This window comes from Pangasianodon hypophthalmus, chromosome 12 (genome assembly GCF_027358585.1).
Source record: "Pangasianodon hypophthalmus isolate fPanHyp1 chromosome 12, fPanHyp1.pri, whole genome shotgun sequence".
Classification (NCBI taxonomy): Eukaryota; Metazoa; Chordata; class Actinopteri; order Siluriformes; family Pangasiidae; genus Pangasianodon; species Pangasianodon hypophthalmus.
In genome coordinates, this window is record NC_069721.1 from 4,866,674 (window position 1) to 4,887,921 (window position 21,248).

Here is a 21,248-nt window from a genome sequence, read left to right on the forward strand (position 1 = left end):
CTTGGATAGAGATTGCATTTTCCTCAACATGAGTGATAAAAACTTTTTTTTTTTTTTTCTTAATCCATATTTATGCTATCATTACCCCCTTCTTCAGTATTCTTTGTTCTTATAGTCCAAGGAGCTGCAGATCAAGCGACAATTCCAGGACACATGTAAGATCCAGACGCGGCAGTATAAGGCATTGAGGAACCACCTGCTGGAAAACACCCCCAAATCGGATCACAAGGCCATGCTAAAAAGGCTGAAGGACGAGCAGACACGCAAGTTAGCCATCCTTGCTGAGCAGTATGACCACTCCATCAACGACATGCTGTCCACACAGGCTGTGAGTAAGGCAAGGACATGGCAATCCCAGTTTAAAACCACCCTCTTTAACTTATCCATGGCCCTCGTGGTGCTCTATTAATGGCCTGCCCTTGTTGGTGGAAAGAAAATGTGATTTCAGAGTAAAATCTGGGCTGGGCTGGAATATTAACCAAAGTCAGTGCCCTAGTTTATACTTTCATTCAGTCTAATTATGAGGAAATTATATCAAAATTATGAGAAGTAACTTGATATAGGAAAAACACAGACTGCGATTTTTCTTTTGTATACATAAAGAAGTCACCATTAACATTTACGAATTGATAACAGTCCGTTAAGATCCAGTAATACAAACAAAGGGACACAATTGGAGGAGGTAGGTCATTTCCTACATCAGTGTTATTCCTTTTTTTTTCTTTTCTGGATTAGACCTTAACCTTAATTACTCCAAATGAAGTTCATGTTGAGCATCAGTCACCACACTTGTTTGAATCCACACTGATTCTGGGCAGGAGGTCACAGTTTAAGTTGGGACAAGTTATGCTGTAAAGTTATTCTCTAAAACAGAAGAAAATTATAGTTATGGATGTAACTGCAAACTCTGTGAATTCCGGATAACTGCCAGAGGAGGTATTTAACACCTGGATGTTCTCTTGTGCATGCCCACCATCCTGAGACCTTCAGCAATGTCACGGTGTGACAGTGATGCAGTATTTGCTATAAATACTTCTTCTCTTGTAACATATTCGCCTGGTAGACAGCAGTTCTGAATGACAGGGAACTCTGGCGGTTATCAGTTGTTCATAGAACCACAGTTACCTCCATAACTACTGTTCTGTTTCACCTCTCCTAACCACCAGGGGCAGTGTTTAACACCCAGTTACGCCCCCCGTGCCGCAAGGTCATGACGAATGTACTCCCTTGTGGCTAACTGGGAAGGTGTTTGGAGATGATCGCCACACACACACCATCAGGGGAAGCAATGTTGAACTTGTAGAACCTGTCCTGGAGCAGTACACCTCTCAGTAATGCCCATGAGGATGCAACACTCCATGTGAACACTCCATCTGTCACCCAATGGGCCAATCTCTCCTTAGACATGGGAGCACCCCATGTCTTTGCACTGAGACAGATGAATAACTGGTCCAATGAATCAATAGCTGCCATGCAGTTCAAATAGTACTGTAAGCCTCATACTGGACACAGAAGGGAATGTTTTGCAGATTGACCTTCATAGAATGCTGCAAGGACAATTGCCTGGTTCACAAACTTAGGTGACATACCCTTGCACAGGAACTCTGTGTTTGGCCACAAGGTCACTCTGGAGTCATCCAACCTTCAGTGTATGCAGGGCAAGCTTATCGCCAAGACATGCAATGTCATGAATGGGTTAACAGAGATGGACTTGAGGGACTCCAACACAAGGGGGAGATCCCACAATGAACCAGTCCAACCAACTTAAACATGTGAAAGGGAAGGACTTTCAGGAACCAATTCAGTCCTCTCAGGTCTAGAATAGGACAGAAGATGTGTTGAGTGGAACCCCTTGTTCATAACAGCATGTTTTTTGTTTTTTTGTTTTTTTTTACTAATGTGCCTCTATCTGAGAGGGAATGAACTTCTTGGGTCAGAGCAGTGACTTTTTTGGGGACTGAATTTGCCGGGGCCTTGAGAAGGTTGGGCCAGACGACAGAACTTGAGATGGTACCCTTGTGACAAGGTATTTAGGACCCGCTGATGTGATGTACATCCGATAGGTGGGTGTTTGGCTGTGAAGCATCCAGCTGCCAGCCCTCGTTCTTCTTGCGTTTTTTTTTTTTTTTTTCCCCTCTCTCTCTCCAACCTGGCTTCGGAGGGTCCGAACCATGGAGTCACTCTGGCTTTCAGTAGAGCCCTGGGACATTATTCCATACACCTATGGTGGACTGTGCCAGCCACACCTGCTACACATTGACCAACCTGGCATAGAATTTTCCCATCTCTTGAGCCATGTGCCAAGGCCTTGATGAGCAGCTGCTTCAGCGCTAGCTGGAAAATCACCATAGAATTGCCCATGCATGGCAGACATGCAGTAATAATCATAAGCTCTTGTCAGGCGGTCGTCAGTACATCTGCACTCGATACTGGGACAGCATAAATCAGAGCGTAACACTCTGACTGATGATGCTACCAGTGATGTGATGCAGGGCTCCACGGGTGAATGTGGTTCAGGCTCTCACCACGGAGCCTCAACATGTGGATGGTGACTGCTTAAAGTCTGATATACAGATGTAATCTTTTAATGTAACCATGTAAACTATGTAAGAATGGCCTTTATGGCTAGTTCGGAGCTTTCCAGTTGCATCTGTGGGCTGGCAGAGGTTGAGACCTCTCTGAACACTATCAGAACTGAGAGTTGGTTGTTGGTTCATTATCCAGCTTAAAAAAGTTTACAGACACACTGTCCTCATGTGTCTCAGTTGAGCACCATGTGAGAGGCTTGGACCACTGGCTATCGGGCTTTGCAGTGGGGCATGAGACATTGTGTATAGCTCTATTTTCAAAATCAGCAATTTTATCTGAGCCATGTCTGAAGTCGTTGTCTTCACATGCTTTTTTCCTGACGTCTATACTGAGTCAGTCAGTGCAAGCCTGAGTGTGCATGGTTCGCAGGAGTTGTTAGCCGTGAGTCTGCAGGCCAGGTGCATCAGACGAGCAGTTTTTGGTTTGGCAAATTGCAGATGGCATTAGGCAATGGAGGGACCGACACACAGCCAACATGGAGAAAAAAAATGGGTACACTCACTGCGGTGGGAGATAAGAGAAGAAAACAGAAAAAAAAAAACCTGTGTATCACAGGTTTAGAGGACAGAAAAAACTGCAGCTCTGGCCAAAGTCCAAAGTGGTCCAATGGGCTTTGGTGAGTACAGAAAAGTGACTTGGGCCATTATCTTCGATTCCAGCTTCTACTAAGGATGCTGGGATTGTTGACTTTATAGCAAATACTGCAACATTGTCATGTTGTCTCTTTGTTGAAATTCTAAGCATGCTGCTCACGAAAGCATATCCAGGTGTTAAGCACCGCCCACAGTGATTAGAACTACCTGAAGTTGCAAATTATGAAACTGAGCTGGCAGCTGCTACACAGTGTAGGCCGTCTCCTCCACTTATACCACAACATTGTTGAATTCTTGATTCTGTTTGCTCAAAAGGTGTTGATTAATTTCATGTAACAGCAGCACTGAGTAATACCAGGCTCCAAGGCAAATCAGTGTCTTATATAAAGGTGCACATTCTATATTATGATTTCTATAGTAACCACAGGGACTTGTATAGTGCTCCATATAACCTTGGAGTAACGGGTTTAAAAATGTGTTGTTATTTAGCAAAGAAAAAAGTGTCATTGATATTGTGAAGCTTTCTGTAAGGAGACATTTATTTAATATTACATGGAGCTACATTAGTGCCCGTTGTCTATATTTCTCGCATGTCAACAGTTGATACAATTGGTGGGTAATGTTCCTGCCCCCTCCCCAGGGGCCACGCCTCATTGGCTATGTATTCTGTTTCTTCAGCTGAGATTGGACGAGACCCAGGAGGCAGAGTATCAGGCACTGAAGATGCAGCTGCAGCAGGAACTTGAGCTGCTGAATGCATATCAGAGTAAGATCAAGATTCACACTGATTCGCAGCATGAGAGAGAGGTCAAGGACCTGGAGCAGAGAGTGTCCATCCGTAGAGCTCTGCTGGAGCAGAGGGTAAGAGTTCCTTAGCATAAAGATCAATGGATAACTGTAAATAAAAGATGCCCAGTTAGCATCTTGTTTGCTTTAGAATTGCTGTCAGTGTAAAGTTTAACAGTGCTGACCAGTTACAGGCACACTAAATTAAGTAATCTTAAGTATTAATTTAGTCATATTTAATTTAGTGGATATTCTAATAGTGGAAAGTGAACCAAAATAATGTTAATGCTTTTATTTCATATACATATACACTCACTGTTCACTTTATTAGGAACACCTGTACACCTGCTCATTCATACAGTTGTCTAATCAGACAATCATGTGGCAGCAGTGCGTTGCAAAAATTATGCAGATACAGGTCAAGAGCATTGGGTAATGTTCATATCAAACATCAGAATGAAGAAAAAGTGTGATCTCTGTGACTTTGATTGTGGCAGGGATATTGATACCAGATGGGCTGGTTTGAGTATTTCATAAACTGCTGATCTGAGATTTTTACACACAACAGTCTCTAGAGTTTACATAGAATGGTGTGAAAAACAAAAAACATCCTTTGTGTGGAGGGTCTGCAGGCTGAAACACCTTCAGAGGAGATCAGAAGAGAATGACTAGACTGGTCTGAGCTGAAAGGAAGTCTATAGTAACTCAGATAAGCCCTCTTTACAACCATGGTGAGAAGAAAAGCATCTCAGAATGCACAACACATCAAACCTTGTCCACAACAGCAGAAGACCACATCAGGATCCTCTCCTGTCAGCCAAGAACAAGAATCTGAGGCTATACTGGGCACAGGCTCACCCAAACTGGACAGTTGAAGATTAGAAGAAAAAATCACCTGGTCTTTTTCCAGTCTTCAACTGTCCAGTTTCTGTGATCCTGTGCCCATGATAGCCTCAGATTCTTGTTCTTGGCTGACAGAAGTGGAACCTGATGTGGTCTACTGCTGTTGTAGCTCATCCACAAGGTTTGATGTGTTGTGCATTCTGAGATGCTGTTCTGCACACTGTGGTTGTAAAGAGTGCTTATTTAATTTACTATAGACTTTCTGTCAGCTCAAACCAGTCTAGTCATTCTCCCCTGTTCTCTCTCATCAACAATGTGTTTCATCCTGCAGACTCTCCACACACAGGATGTTTTTGTTTTTCACACCATTCTGTCTAAACTCTAGAGACTGTTGTGTCTGAAATTCTCAGGAGATCAGCAGTTTATGGAATACTCAGACCAGCCCATCTGGTACCAACAACCATGCCATGATCAAAGTCTTCATTCTGATGCTTGATGTGAACATTACCTGAAGCTCTTGACCTGTATCTGCATGTTTTTTTGTTTTTTTTTTGCATTGCACTGCTGCTACATGATTGGCTGATTGGATAACTTCAAGAATGTACAGGTGTTCCTAATAAAGTGAATGGTGAGTATATATGTGAATGCTTAGGTCTTGTTTTTAACAGGTTTAGAGAGTGTGTGCTCCTCACAAACACTGATTCATGGCAAGGACAGTTACCTGTCCTTTAAGCTGATTAGGGCAAAATGCAAATTTAAAAAGAATCTGTGAGTCATATATTGAGTGAGATTTTTGGCCTTAAGCTCTTATACCCTGTGCCTCTGTGCAGATAGAGGAGGAGATGCTGTCCTTGCAGAATGAGCGCTCTGAGAGGATCCGTTCACTGCTAGAGCGTCAAGCGGGTGAGATCGAGGCCTTCGATTCAGAGAGCCTGCGTCTTGGCTTCAGCAGCCTGGCATTGACGGGCATTCCCTCTGAAGCATATCCAAAGCAGGGTTATCAGTCTGGGCACTGGAGCCATGGAGGTGCACCACCCCACCTGCACGCTCACCCACGCCGTGGTCCCAGCCGCTCTGAATCTTCCTCCTCTTCCTCCTCCCATGCCCTGGGCCCTTTGCACCACTCCTCCCGCTCCTCGTCTTCATCCTCATCTTCCTCTCACCATCATCATCGCCACCACCTGGCTCAACACTACCACCATCAAAGCACACCACAGCTGTACCGTGAGCGAGAGAGGGATAGGGATCGGGAAAAGGAGAGGGAATGGGGAGGAGGTGGGGGGAGAGCTGAGCTCGTCCACCCCCATGCCTTCCCACATCATCTTCCCTCTCGTTCCTCCTCTCAGTCACTGGCTCTTCTCCCTCCTCCTCCTCCAGCCCCAGCCTCCATCTCACTTTCATCCTCCTCCTCATCTTCCTCCTCCTCTTCTCAGGGGGTATATGGAGGAGGTGGAGGAGGGCTAGTGGTGCGAGGCCCAAGCCTGATGGCTCTGAGGAACAGCCCTCAGCCACTGCGCAGAACGGCGTCTGGGGGCGGAGGACCAAGTGCCGATGGAGTATTGAGCCGCAGCACCTCTGTCACCTCCCACATCTCCAATGGCTCCCATCTCTCCTACTCTTAGAGCAGAATGTAAATCCTCAGAAGATTTGTTTGGGTATTTTTGCTTTTTTCCATCTGATGCATTTTAAATAGGGGAGTTAAAAAAGGAGAGAAAAAGAAAGAGCACACCTTATTGCTGTTTTTATTTAGCTGTTGGACATCGTAGGTTTTTCATTTTTTAATGTTGAAAACATGACTGGCTTGGATCATCACCACTGCCTTTAAGAAGTTTTAAAGGAACGATGTGGTACATAAATTTCTATTCGGTGATGGAGAATACTTGCAACTTGCAAATGTACTCAAGATAAGAATGCAGAATGTTTATAAGGTTACAATTATGTCTTTCAACACTTACACAACTGTGTGTGCGTGTATTAAAAAAAGGTTGTCAATCAGACTTTACAATGGCATTTGTGTCTGTGGGCGTTGCTCCAGTGCATGAGATTAATGTACAAAAAAATACATTTGTATTTGTAACCTACATTTGAATACGTAAGGCTACTGTACTTGTCCATCGTAGACATTTAGTCAGGTTCCCACCAATTGGATCTTTTATTGTATATAATATCCGAAGTGTTAAAGCATTGTGTCCACAGTTTTCTATAGTAATGATAATCATCATAACTTTGATATAATATGTGAATGGAATATTCTGAACATTTAGCTACTGCGGGGAGTTCCATCTTTATCATGTGCACATTTTTTTTCCCCAAACACAAAAGTCCATTTTGACCAGTTACCTTGTAAAACAAATTATTTTAACTTAAAAAATGTTACTGTGTCAGATTTGGTGTGTTATAGGTATTAATAGTTACAAATATTTGATTATTAATAATTTGTATGAATGCGTGTTGGCCGAATTGTACACAATTCAGTAATATTGCCACTTTTTTTTAAAACCAACCATGAACACCATGTTGGGTAAGAATCTTTTTTTAAAACAGTAAGAATGTGACATCAAACTCTCTAGTTATACTGGATTGCAATCAGTAATATTAAGGAAATCACACATGAAGAGAGACCTCTTCTGAGAATGAATAATAGTTTATTAAATGTTGGATGTTTTTTTTAATGTAAAGGACTGGAGGACTTGTGGGGAATATTGAGGCTATATTATTTTTTTTTTTTTTTTTCTTCTTCTTGGCAAAATTAAAACTGCCCTTAAAGAAAGCATGAAATTCTTGTCCAAAAAATATCCACAGATGTATATAAAACGATGGGAGTGTACAAACACACAAGAATAGTGCATTCTCCAGTCATAGGGTAATCACCAAGACAGTGTTTGCTCCTCAGCGATACAAAAAAGTGACAAACACCAGCTCCGATGACTCTGTATAATCTCCATCCTTTGTGCTTGGTTTAAAACAGTGCATGCAGAACAACTCGTGTTTGTTGAATATCTAGTTGATGGGAGGGCCAATGATGTGCCATAGAAATGTATTTTATGCCCCATGACTGGTTTCAGAGCAGTTTTCCATGATCTGCTCTAAATAGTATAAGCAAGGGCTAATGCCGACTGAGCTGACCCCAGAGGGGGCCGGCCCATGTCCGCGTTCATGTATGATGGTAAAGGAGGCTCTCGTGTTTAGGATATGTGTTTGTATGTGTAGGCTGACTGTGAAAGTGACTACTGGATAGAGCAGGTTTTGCTGAGAGGACATTTTTAGTAAAGACTTTAAACTTATTAAATATTTACATTAAGCTGTTTCTGGCTTGAAAGAAAGGGGTCATTTGGAAATGTGTTGAACAAAATGAAAAGTAATTTAAAAGGTAATAAATTAATATTAAACATCGAATGGCTTCCTGTCATTATTTTGAGTTTTCACCAACAATTTTTTATTTTATTATTATTACTATTATTATTATTATTATTATTATTTTTGGTATTGAGTTATTGTTTCAACACTGTAGTGAAACATGGGGTTGTATATTTATATCATCACCAGCATTTAAACATTTTTATTTTGCAATTTCTTTTCCTCCATGTTTTCCTGTATGCAATACTTTTCCCTTAGATAGTCACATTCATAATGTCCAGAGTGAAACGCGCCCTTTAAGACACGCGCCGCTTGCCCGTTATTTATGTGCTTATTCTTTCTCTTTGGTGAATCTGGTCCTGTGACGTCAGCGCAGTAAACGCGCTGCAGTGTTATTTCTGTCGGCGGAGATCCTGAGCTCTTTCGATGCAGGTTGGCTGCGTCCGAAACCGCACATTAGCGTGCTAAATAGCATGTGAAAATAGTATGCCACTGTAGTATTTGAGATACTATTCAGCACGGTACTGTGCAGCGCGGGGTGTAACACAGCTTTCTCTCGCTCTCGCTCTCTACAGTTGGACGGAAATAAGGGGGAAGGCGGGAGGGGGGGGGAGTTTAACTCCGGCTGCCACATCCCTTTAAGAGCAACCGGGGACATAGCGGTGAGAGAGAAAAGGAGAGGAGGGGGAGAAGAAAGAGGAATTTAAAAAAGAAAAGGAAGAAAGGAGACAGGGGAGGAGGGAGGGAGGAGAGAGAGAGAGGGTGAGAGTGAGAGCGAGCACCGCGATTCAAAAAAAAAAAAAAAAAAAAAGAAAAAAAAAGGAAAGATGTCATCGTGCGAAGGGAAGCGCCGAGGTGGAGCGGTAGGCCGCGGCCGGGCTCCGGCACCACTTGCCCGGGTCACGGCGTGAACGCAACACCGAGGCTTCGACCAAAACACCCGATTGGCCTGTTCGGGGCGGGCGGGGGGAAGCCAGGGGAGGGGGACAAAAATAACAACACAGATTTATGAATCGGTTCGGTTTTTTAAACCTCTTTCAAAACGCGTCAGTCCCATACTGTGTGACGGTTAAAACAAGGTCTAAAAACGAAGCAGATCATAATGTGTTTTGCTGCATGTTGTGTGTAAGGTTGTATAACTAACAATTACTGCTTTCGTTCGTCGAGTTGCTTAATTGCGTGTTAAGTTTCCGACGGTTCAGCGAACATTGCGGTTAGTTTACATATACATGTAGTAGTGATAATTGTCCGGTTTGAACTGGATTATAACAGCGAGCGCTTCTGTGCAGATACACTGATTTTAATCCATCACTGCGATAGTTCAGTGTATCAGGCAATAAAAGTGACATTCTGACTATTATTATTATCATTATTATTATTATTATTATTATTATTATCGCAGTGCTGGTAGGTTTCTTATGTTAGAGGACACCAGCAAGTCGCGGCTGAATCGGAAAGTTTTAGTCTGTAGTTATTTATCTCTTACCTGCGGAACAACATGGACACTGCATGGAGCAGTTTTCTCTTCCAGGTGAGCTGTCTGTTTTGTGTGTGTTAGTGGACCTCTTTAACTTTTTCTCTCTTTTTTTTCACTCATAATCAGTGCTTTATTTTTATAGAAGTTACACCACAGTTGTTACAGTCCCTGACAGAAACTTAGCATAAGTTCATGCTGAAAACAGAGACAGTGTTACATGCAAAACCTTAAATGTTTTGGAATTGTCTTCTTAGACCACGCCCACCCAAACCCATCTGGAGGGCTCTCTCCAATCAGAGCTCATGCAGGTCCACGCGAGCTCGCCTCAGAGCCCGCCCCCCGAGCCCGTGGCCACGCCCCCGTCGACTGTGGACACCACCGCCCTCAGTGAGGACCCTGTACCTGGTAAGAGGGGAAGGAAGGGTTTACAGAGAGAGACACACACATCCAGTTCATGTGCAAGGAGAGAGAACATGCTGCTTGCTTTTGTCCTTAGATTCTTATGATGTGAAATTTCTGCTGATCTGTTACTTTGATCTCACATAGGATAAATACAGAGCTCACTTTTAACCCTTGTGTTGTCTTAGGGGCAAAAATGACCCGCCACTATGTTTACCAGCCGAGAAAAAGAGTGGTGTCCACTGCTTAAATGCAGTCTTTCTGCACTGTGAAGAGGGAAAAAAGATATTCACAAAGTTTCTGATGAATGACAGATTGTTTCTTCATGAAAAATAGATTTGGGGTTTAAAATTCAATGAAGCCTCTTTATTTTAAGGAGTTAGTGAAGGCGGGTCATTTTTGACCGTTAGGACAAAGGGAGTAGACATAATGTAAGACCACCTAAGGGTTAAATATTGTACTTCTGTCACAATTTTAGCCAAATCTCAGAGAGCTAGTACAGGAAATATAAATAGTTGTAGTTCAGGCAACTAAAATGTTCTATTCTGAAGAGAAGCGAAAAACGAATAGGCTGCCATGGTGAAACTGATATTTTTAGTGCCTTTCTTTTTTTCTTTTTTTTTTTTATTCTGTCACCATTGCCTGTTACCATCTTCTCTTTCTTTCCACATTGTCTAAGCTGCACCCAAGAACACAAGATTGTCCTGTACTTTCCTTTTCTGAATGCAAGAATGCTAGTTCCGCAGTGACTACGGGTGCTTTCACACCTATTAGTCTATTTGTCAAGTCCGAATCAGAGTGAAAATTGTTACATGTTGTTTGTTTGCTATTTGGTTTGTTAATTATACACATAATTAAACAACCCCCCCCCAAAAAAAAAACATTGGCTCAGGGACATGTAGGGCTGAAAATGTACTCCTAAAACTCTTTCATTCGTTGGTCAGAAAAACACAGTTGGAAAAATATAAACAGACCTTTACCAAGTGCGCTTAGAAATCACAAAAATCACCTAAGAACAGAGAACACAGAGCCGGCACTCAATAAATTATTAAATAATTTATATTAATAACAAGTTTAAAATATATTTTGAGTCTGCATCCACTGTTTATGTTCTCTTTTTGGTTTTTTTGACCAAATATCCAGAACTCCTCTTATTTCTGAAGTATTACGCCTCTGTCCTTTAGCAGTTTAGCAGCTCACATCTACAGAAAATGCTGCCTGCAACCCAAAGCACACTGCATGTTTGGTCAATTCAGAGTCGAATCGCTTTCTCACTGCAGTTGAGCCACACTAGAGTTCTCTTGTAAGCAGACTGCGACCCTCTCGCTTAGAAGGTCTTAGACCGGTTGTTTCGGTTGACACTCGTGTGATTGCTGTGATGCACAAAAAAATTACACTGAATGCTACAATACACCAAGATTAGATTTAAATGAACTAAATGCTGCATATTTGACAGCACCCTAAAACACACAAACACATGCTCTGTCTTTTCCTCCAGAAAAGCCACCAGTTCGACCAGGCCGTGCTGCTCATATCTGTGCCATCTGCAACAAGCAATTCAAAAATAGCTACAACCTGCGGCGGCACCAGTCTGTTCACACAGGTGTGCGTCTAAAAGGAGGGTCCTCCCAGAACCGGGAAGGCGGCTCTAAAGAGGCTACTGAGCCTCTGTCCCTTCTCCAACTCAGTATAGTCCCACCCACTTCAGGGCTTCCCACACCGCCTCCGCAGCAGCCGCTGCTTACTCATGACACCAGTGATTTAGCCATGACCAGCACAGTCACGCCCCTTCCCCCCCCAACAGCCATCGTCATGCCAACGGGGGAGCCAGTCCAGGTGAGTATCATGTACTCAGGTTGTCTCCGAAGGTTTTCCGTCATTCAAGTCACTAAGTTGACCAGGAATAGCAACACAACAAATCAATAGCACTTTTAATGGGCACTTATCTGAAGGCTGAATTATCTGAATTTATTAATTCTAATGAATGGTGGAAAATATTTAATCTAGAAAATTTAAAGATGGTAATAGCTTTATTCTGGTGTCATTTTAACTTCAGAAGTTGCATCCTAGGTGTAGACCTGCAGACATATAAATGCTGGGGGTTTTCCCACTGCAGAGCCTCGAGTGAAAGAGTATATTTGAGCATACCACAAGTCAATTTGCCCTCAGCTCAATTTCACTAAGTAGCCTGTAATTAATATACCGTAGGATAAACTTACTGCTCTGTAATTTCTTGCAGTACTTGTGTTAGACTGAGGCTCATGAGGAGCAGAAGCCATATTTCAGAGTGTACGCTAGTTTTCTTATGAGCGATAATGAATAGGGGGCAGTCTCATCGAAATTGGGATGTCAGTTGGATACGAGGAGAGGCACCTAGTAACGCAACAGTGCTGAATTCTCAATTCTGATTGGTCAGAAGGTGCTGATTAATTTTCTATAACAGCAGCTCTGACTGTAGGTCCAGCTGCAAGGTAAATCACAGCTTTACATTACTGAGCTTGTTTTAATTCATTATCATTTTTATAGTAACGACTTACAGAGAGACTTGTATAGCGGACGCTCCACATAAACAGATTAAAACGTGTTGAAATTCCGAAGTTTTCTGTAAGTGGACGTTTATTTAGCATTTTTTGGAAAGCGCTTTATAACTGTCAGAGGTAAAGCTGTTTCTGACATGAGAAAACCTTCAGGATGGAGGGCTTTACGTTTTCTCAGCAACATGATTTGTCTTATTAACTTTCGGAGAGAGAAAAGTTGTGGTAAGGGAGCTGTCATAAGTGATAACAGGAAGTAATTTTTACATAACTATAAATGGATAAAACAAACAATGTGCTGTTCTTTCATATATAAAAAATAGTTGTAAATTGCTGTGGTATAAGAGGAATAAAACACTTTGGGACGTGCTTTTAGAGGAAAATAATAACGACAGGGTGGTGTGATGCAGCCTGACACAAAACAAAGTTACTGTTCCCACACAAAGTTGATTATTTTCTTATAGCAGAATGTCAAAAAGTGTTTTACTCGTCTTGTACCACAGCATGTTGCCAACAATTACAGTTTTTACTAATGAAAGGCCAGTTTATAGTTACATTTAATGTTGTGGAACATCTATTAGTTCCTGTTGTCACTTACATTATAACAACTATAAACAGTCATGCCTTTGCCAGTCTGTTTTTTTTCTCACTCTCGAAGTTAACAAGACAAAAAAATTCAGCTTGTTACTTTAACAAGAAACCAGAAAGAGGAAAGTCCTCTATCCCGATTATTCTCCTGCACCAGAAAATGCTAAATAAAGCATCTGTTTACAGAAAGTTTGCCCATAAATCAAAATTTCTAAAATCTTTGTTAAAGAACAGCATGTTTTTTAATTCATTTTTAAAATCCATATTATGAACGCCTTGTAAAGGTCTTTGGCCTGTCTGCCCTTTTATTTTCTCTTGTGTCAAGCAGAGGCCGGTGAACCCAACCCCAAATGCTAATGTGGTGCGAAAGAATCACGCATGTGAGACTTGTGGGAAGGCCTTCAGGGACGTTTACCACCTGAATCGGCACCGGCTCTCGCACTCGGATGAGAAGCCCTTCTCCTGTCCCGTGTGCCAGCAGCGCTTTAAGAGGAAAGACCGAATGAGCCACCACGTGCGCTCACACCAGGGTGGCGTTGAGAAGCCCTACGTGTGCCCGCACTGTGCCAAGGCCTTTTCTCGGTCTGAAACTCACAAAAGCACACACTTGTGCAACATTATACTGTGTATTTTTGTAGCTGCAATGTTGTTTTTATGTCAATGTTAGAGTCTGAATTTGATCTCTCTTTTTCCTGTAGCCCTGACCACCTCAACAGCCATGTCAGACAAGTTCATTCTACAGAACGACCTTTTAAATGTCCGGTACGGTGCATTTGTGTTTATAGAGAGATATTGAAGAATCTGTTTTAAATCATCATAAGAAATATATTTTCTTATAACAGCACACCCTGAAGTGTTTTATTCTTTAATTTCCTCTTTAGTTTCTATAGTTTGAACTGCAAGCTAACTGTTAAGGGCTTGCTGCGTTACATGGATTGCTACACATGACAAAAATCAATCAAAAATTTACTGTAATAATGGCTGAGTGAGGATTAATTTTGTTATTTTCAGACGTGTGAATCGAGTTTTGCCACAAAAGATCGACTGCGCGCTCATATGATCCGGCATGAGGAGAAGGTTCCATGTCACATCTGCGGCAAACTGCTCTCAGCTGCATACATCACTGATCACATGAGGGTGCACAACCAGTCACAACATCATGCCTGCCATCTGTGTAACAGAAGTGAGTATTGTGCTCTCTCTCTCTCTCTCTCTCTCTCTCTCTCTCTCTCTCTCTGAGTTTCTTTTTTACCCACCTTGCTCTCAAGGAGAAGGCAAAGTCTTTAGTTATTTATTTGTTTGTTTGTTTGTTTTAAAAAAGCTGTATCTATATTTATTTTTTTATTTAGTTAGTTAGAAAATTTTAATATTATGACTTGAACTTGTTTTGACCTATTGACCCATTCTTAAATATTTGAAAGCGGTCCACAAAAAATTGTAACAATGTGCACCCTCTAGCGGGTATATGAGGTGTGACAAAAAAATTTGCAACACAATACCACAAAATCTCTAATAAGAAAATATTTTAGAATCATATATAGATCATGTGCAGGGCATATTGTCTTGACCATTTCAGGAACTCAGAAACTTTGGTTGCATTTCCACCAGAGAAATCAGGGTCGTAGTTCTAGCAACATTTTTAGTTCTGTTTAAAAGTTTCATAACCTCATTGGAAATGTGCCCAAGGTGAAATAAATGCCTGGTCTCTATAAATATGAATCAAAAAGGTGATTTTTAATCCCTGACACAGAGCTCCATTTCCTATTTCACCTACCATTTCAAATTTCTCTGCCATAAATATTTATTCTGCTAATAATTCGTGTAATACACAATGGGGATTTAAATATATATTTTACAATGTGGATTAAGGGCATTTTGTTGGGTGTGTAATTACCACACATGTAAACACACTCTGTTTACTAGGTTTTACAACGCTTACGTACCTGCGCATACATGCTCAGAAGCACCACGGTCAGGAGTGGAAGGAAAGCGGCTTTGGTTCCAGTGGTTCTGTTCTAGTATGTCATTTGTGTGGCGTGCACTGCAAGACCCTCACGCAGCTGCAGGGCCACATGGGTACCCACAATCCCCCAGGCAGCAGCAGTGGAGAGGGTGCACCTGATGGCACAGTGGTGCTGAGCAGCAGCAGCAGCAGCATGGCACCGGCACCTGCTGTCTTTGTGAGCGCCAACACCATGGTGGACCTGCTGGTCACCGACTGTTCCTGCATCGCACAGGAGCCACAGAGCTAGTACTGCATGCCTGTAACACACATCTATAGTCACAGACATCCACATGCAATCACACACACACACACACACACACACACAAGCACCCAGCTCTGTACATACCATTGTATTGCATAGGACATGTTTATGTAAATGGTATATACCAGGACTATTCAATTAGCAGGTTGTTAACGATACTATAATAAAGTTGTTGTAATTGATTTTGTAGCTAAACTGTCTTTACATTCTAATAGCAATCAGTAACACTTTGGGAAAATGTGTGACTGGGCTCTGGACCCAGCAACTAAAAATGAACAAGGTCGTTCTCCTTATATTAAGCAATCAGGAAACTTCTTTTCGAAGAGGTAGTCCTCTCTGCATGTGCACAGGCAGGTCATATAAGTTTCGCTATAAATAAGCAAGAAGGGAAGCTCAATCTTAAATGGGTCGTCTTAGGATTATGGAAGAGTCATTGCTATATCTTACAGAAGTGATTGCAAAGAAGGCTGACATTTGACCAAAATTTCTGGTCCCACTGTTGATGGATTTGAGAAAATGAAGAGTGGAAATGAAAGCATACAGGAAAACAAACAGGACTGAGCAAGAGAGAAGAGTAAACATTTGTGTCTTCCAGTGCTGGAGAGACTTGATAGATTTGAAGTGCTTTGCTGCTTGGTGGAATTATTATGCTTAGTGTCATATTTGTGAGGATGAATTCCTTCCAAATTTACATGACATGGTTAACTAGAAAGAAAACAGCCCTCCAGTGTCTCAGTGTTTAGCCATGAGTGTCGTTTGCTTGGATGTCGCTTACAAAAGCATCAATGTTGGTGCCTCAGATCTACCCAGACAATTGCACACTGATTCTACAAATTAAATTATTAAGTGTATGCATTGCTAAATTTGTTGATCTGATATCAAGTTTTTTAACTGCTTGCTGTGACCCAAGCACTGCCACTTTCCGCTTCCTTGTCTTTAAAAGGAGGATGTTTGGATAGAGCAAGTGAAGTGTCTAAGTCTGGCAAAAATTAGAGAAAAAATCTTCAAAATCACTAAATATTGAACAGCTTTAGCGAATGCTAAAACCTTCCTAGACAACATAGTGACATCCACTTCTTATCAGTTATAATCACTGTATTGTGTTGTCATTGTGTCTTTTAGTCACAAGATCACTGATAGATCAAACATTTATGTGCAGGTTCAGCATGTCTGTCTCATTGCCAAAAAGGTCAGTAGTCATAAATAGTTAAAAATAAATAAATAAATAAATATGAATAGTAAAAAAACAATCCTGATAGACTAATAAATACTTTAGCCCATGTGTGTTGTGTGATAAAAGCATGGGTCCCATGCAGATTTGCTTTCCATCACAAAGTAAAAAGAATTACATTGATTGATGTATACTGATGAAATAATAGCTCTGTTGTGTCGTTTTATTGTGTTTTGTTCTAAAAAAAAATATATTGTAGCATGCTTTTGTTTACCATTAGGCTGTTGACTTGTATTTCCCTACATGATGAATAGCCCTGGTATATACTATAACTCTGTCTCTCTCTCTCTCTCTCTCTCTCTCTCTCTTAAACATACCAATCCACATTGTTGAGCAAATACTGTGAAAAGAGCTATTACACAGCTAGCTGAGCAGACACACACACATACTCACCAATTACACAGCCACTGTAGCAAATAAGAAAGGGAACTCAATACGCATGAACACTACGTATACCAGTCTCCACAGCACGATGTAGATCTTCAGTGTATTATTGCAACATGATCAGAGGTGCCTGTGAAGTCCATGGTGGCTTCAAAGTGGCATGAGGGCAATTAGACACTTAATTTCAGTACTACGTACGATTGCACTGGCTGGATCTCTCTCCTTATTGTTGTTCTTAAAATCTGTTTTGCTCTTATTGCTGCAGGATACAACGATACTGTGATTGTGACTTCCTACTGTATTTCATATTCTGCTCTCTCTGCCACACCTTTCTACTCACACACTCTAAACCATGAAGAGGTGAAAAGGGGTTGATAAAAAAAAAAGAGGTCAAATAAAATGAGAACAGAAGGAGCGATGCAGGGAAACAAAGGTGTGGAGCAGTTTGACAATTTTCTTGTCTTCTTAACTCAAGAGATGGAGCACCTCACTCTAAACTTTAAAGGCAATGCTTTGGGAAAGTGTGTGTGTGTGTGTGTGTGTGTGTGTAGTAAAAATGGATAACTGTGTCTAGAGCATTAATGGTTTGGTAACAATGTGTCAAAAAAGCAAGAGTTGTATTCAGGATCATTGTGCACCTTAAAAAGTTAACCAAGATTGTTTTCCTTAGTGAATTTGGTTAGTAAGTGAAGTCTTGGCCAAAGGAGCCTCGTTAAAAAAAAAAGGCGAAACGCTTGGTTGACTTAGTTCAATAGGACACTACATCTTCGTGATCTTCAAGCAAATTAGAAAATGCATAAAGGAACTAACTGATGCTTGATTTTTTTTCTTACTGCAAGCAAAAAAAAGCTCATACAAAATGAATGCAACTTATTGCTTCTAAGAGGACTAAGAAAAATTATATTTTGGCCATGATTGTTATTCATGCTGCGTTTTTCATTGTGTGAAGCAAGTGTTTAAAGGAAGGGCTTAATCAAACAACTGAATTTAATAGCCAGAAATGAGTATATAGTCCACATGTTGAGACTTAAAAAAAAAAAAAAAGGAAGAAAAAAAAAAAAGATTTTTGTACTGGAGTGATTAGTTTGAGCAGTTTAATGTTGGTACTGTACAATATGTGGTCATTCACTAACTTAAATCTTTTGTAATTGGATATTTTGTTTGATCAGTAATTGTTTATTAAGCTCTGAATCATGTTTAGGTTATTCTTCATCTAGCACTAAGCTGAATACCTCTCCTATAGGAATCAGTAGAGTTCCGGCACTGCATCTCAATGCCTTATTGTACCACTCTACCCTGTTTTAATGAATAAGACTCTAAAGGTATTTTAAATTGTAGGCTTGGATTCAGTACAAAATATTAATGGGATGTATTTATATTTATATTTTTATATTTCTCAACAGTATGCATGCCTATTAGCAATTGTTAGAGCAAAAAAAAAAATAGAATTATGTTGATGCTTACCATGATCATGAATATTATGTCATTATTTTGTAGATTATGTAGATCATGTTATTATTTTGTAATTTTGACTATTAAAAAGAAAGGCAAGTAATGATAGCTTTGGGTGAAACGTGTCACTTTTATTTAGCTCTGAATTGGGCAGATGTTGGGTATTTTCCATGCATGGGTATGAGTAATGTGTTAAATTCACATTGATTCATCTTACAGTGATAATGATAATTGATGCGTCTTTACTTCAAAGCTCTGGCTTTGGTGTGGACTGTGGTACCCAAGCATAGTTAATTTCACAATTTAATCAATATTACAATCCAAGTTAATAAATTGTTTTTGTGTGTAGTAGTTAGTAGTCAAAAGTTTGCAGCAATTCCATATGATGTATGGGATTAGAAGCCAGTTTGTTGTTTACTGTTTTTAACATTCCTCTGTCTACACGCCCTCACAACTAACAAGTTTATATCAACTGCAGCATACAAATGATCACAAGGTAAAATGGGGAGGGGATTTTTTAGTCAGAATGCACTTCCCCTCACAGCCTTAGTTAGACGAATAAAGTAATAAAATTTACATAAACTGTCTTGAATAGATGAAGGACTATACATGACATCCAATTTTAGCTGTAGCAAATATATACCAATCAGTCATAACATTAAAACCACTGACAGGTGAAGTGAATAACACTGATTATCTTGTTACAATGGCACCTGTCAGGTGGCAAGATATATTAGGCAGCAAATGAACAGTCAGCTCTTGAAGTTGATGTGTTGGAAGCAGGAAAAATGGGCAAGCGTAAGGATCTGAGCGACTTTGACAAGGGCTAAATTGTGATGGCTAGACAACTGGGCAGCCCTTCTCCAAAACGACAGATTTTCTGGGGTGTTCCCGGTATGAAGTGGTTAGTTCCTACCAAAAGTTGTCCAAGGGAGGACAACCAGGGTACCAGCAACAGGGTCATGGGCGCCCAAGACTCATTGATGCGTGTGGGGAGCGAAGACTAGCCTGTCTGGTCTGATCCCACAGAAGAGCTACTGAAGGACAAATTGCTGAAAAGTTAATGCTGGCTATGACAGAAAGGTGTCAGAACACACAGTGCATCACAGCTTGCTGTGTATGGGGCTGTGTAGCTGCAGACCAGTCAGAGTGCCCATGATGACCCCTGTCCACCACTGAAAGTGCCTACAATGGGCATGTGAGCATCAGAACTGGACCATGGAGCAATGGAAGAAGATGGCCTGGTCTGATGAATCACGTTTTCTTTTACATCATGTGGACAGCTGTGTGTGTGTGTGTGTGTGTGTGTGTGTGTGTGTGTGTGTGTGTGTGTGTTGCTTACCTAGGGAAGAGATGGCAACAGGATGCACATGGGAAGAAGGCAAACTGGTGGAGGAAGTGTGATGCTCTGGGAAATGTTCTGCTGGGAAACCTTGGGTCCTGGCATTCATGTGGATGTTACTTTGACACGTATCACCTACCTAAACATTGTTGCAGACCAAGTACACGCCTTCATTGGAAAGTCTTAATGGCAGTGGCCTCTTTCAGCAGGATAATGCTCACTGCCACACTGCAAATATTGTTCAGGAATGGTTTGAGGAACATGACAAAGACTTCAGTGTGTTGACTTGGCCTTCAAATTCCCCAGATCTCAATCAGATCAAGCATCTGTGGGGTGTGCTGGACAAACAAGTCTGATCCCTGGAGGCCCCACTTCACAACTTACAGGACTTAAAGGATCTGTTGCTAACATCTTGGTGCCAGATACCACAGCACACTTTCAGAGGTCTTGTGGAGTCCATGCCTTGATGGGTCAGAACTGTTTTGGCAGCACAACGGAGGCCGACACAGTATTAGGCCATTGTTTTAATATTATGGCTGATCGGTGTATATACGTAGTACTGTCTTATGCATTAGTGTATAAGTAGAAAAGACCAAATTTTAGATGTCAAACAATTCATGTAATTAAAAAAGGAGGATATTATGAAATAGACCACTTTTCAAGTAAAAACACTGAGTCTAAATAACTTACCAGCCGATTATAATACTACATGACAATGTATCCAAGAGAATTGTCATGGCCTGCATTAGTAAGTTTCCTTATACATAAGTTTGCACAAACTCAGGAGCTATCATAGGATATGAATGTTTTTCCAAACTAATAGGATTTTCATGAATACCAACTTCCCTTTTTAAATGCTCCTACAATGTATTTATGAATAATTTTCTTTCTGTCCAGCTTGATAAATGTGACCCATTGTGTGTAATGTTTATTTTATACAATCATTTTTGGCCATCAGCACAGTAGCTGAGCTGTAGCACACCTCCAGGGTCTCCAATCCTGAACCTGGGTTACTGTCTATTCAGAGTTTTGCAACTACATGACAGTGTATCCAAAAGAATTGATGCAGGCAAAGGGTGGCCACACAACATATTGACTTGATTTCATTTTTTTACCGTTTGCTGCAACATGCCTGCATTACTATGGCACTTTGCTTGCATAGCTATACTAAAAAATTAAGTATTTTGATCCTCCTATTTTAATTTTAAGTAACATCATCCATCAGTTTTGGTATATTAAAAAAAAAAGCTTTGACCTTTATGTAGGTCCCTCACACCATTGTCAAATGCTTCCACTCAAATCAGACTGAAGAATTTATTCTAAAATTCTAGTCCTGAAATTGTTTAGTTTATATTCACATAAGTTAATACTCGCTTTCATAACAAGTGATGGCTCACTACTACCCA

The 21,248-nt window shown here is 40.9% G+C and overlaps 2 protein-coding genes across 2 annotated transcripts in view; both read left to right on the plus strand.

Moving 5' to 3' along the window:
• Positions 1-8,207, plus strand: part of taok2b (TAO kinase 2b) — a 39,336-nt gene extending 31,129 nt beyond the window's left edge. The window contains exons 17-19 of the mRNA XM_026914978.3: positions 116-328; positions 3,861-4,043; positions 5,642-8,207. Coding sequence (XP_026770779.3) covers positions 116-328; positions 3,861-4,043; positions 5,642-6,433 — 1,188 coding nt within the window. The 3' untranslated portion in view covers positions 6,434-8,207. The remainder of the gene's footprint in view (positions 1-115; positions 329-3,860; positions 4,044-5,641) is intronic.
• A 624-nt stretch (positions 8,208-8,831) lies between these two features.
• Positions 8,832-17,448, plus strand: mazb (MYC-associated zinc finger protein b (purine-binding transcription factor)). Its single transcript, XM_026915353.3, has 7 exons — positions 8,832-9,699; positions 9,900-10,050; positions 11,543-11,880; positions 13,495-13,748; positions 13,865-13,928; positions 14,178-14,349; positions 15,090-17,448. The coding sequence occupies exons 1-7, from the start codon at positions 9,667-9,669 to the stop codon at positions 15,416-15,418; spliced, it is 1,341 nt and encodes a 446-aa protein (XP_026771154.1). The 5' UTR covers positions 8,832-9,666; the 3' UTR covers positions 15,419-17,448.
• Positions 17,449-21,248: the final 3,800 nt, after the last annotated feature.

What these genes read in the sequence shown, in the direction of transcription:
- mazb (XM_026915353.3), top strand. Translation starts at nt 9,667, where the DNA reads ATGGACACTGCATGGAGCAGTTTTCTCTTCCAG. An exon ending in TGTGCCAAGGCCTTTTCTCG is followed by an intron (nt 13,749 to 13,864) that starts GTCTGAAACTCA and finishes TTTTTCCTGTAG; the next exon opens with CCCTGACCACCTCAACAGCC. An exon ending in CTGCCATCTGTGTAACAGAA is followed by an intron (nt 14,350 to 15,089) that starts GTGAGTATTGTG and finishes TCTGTTTACTAG; the next exon opens with GTTTTACAACGCTTACGTAC.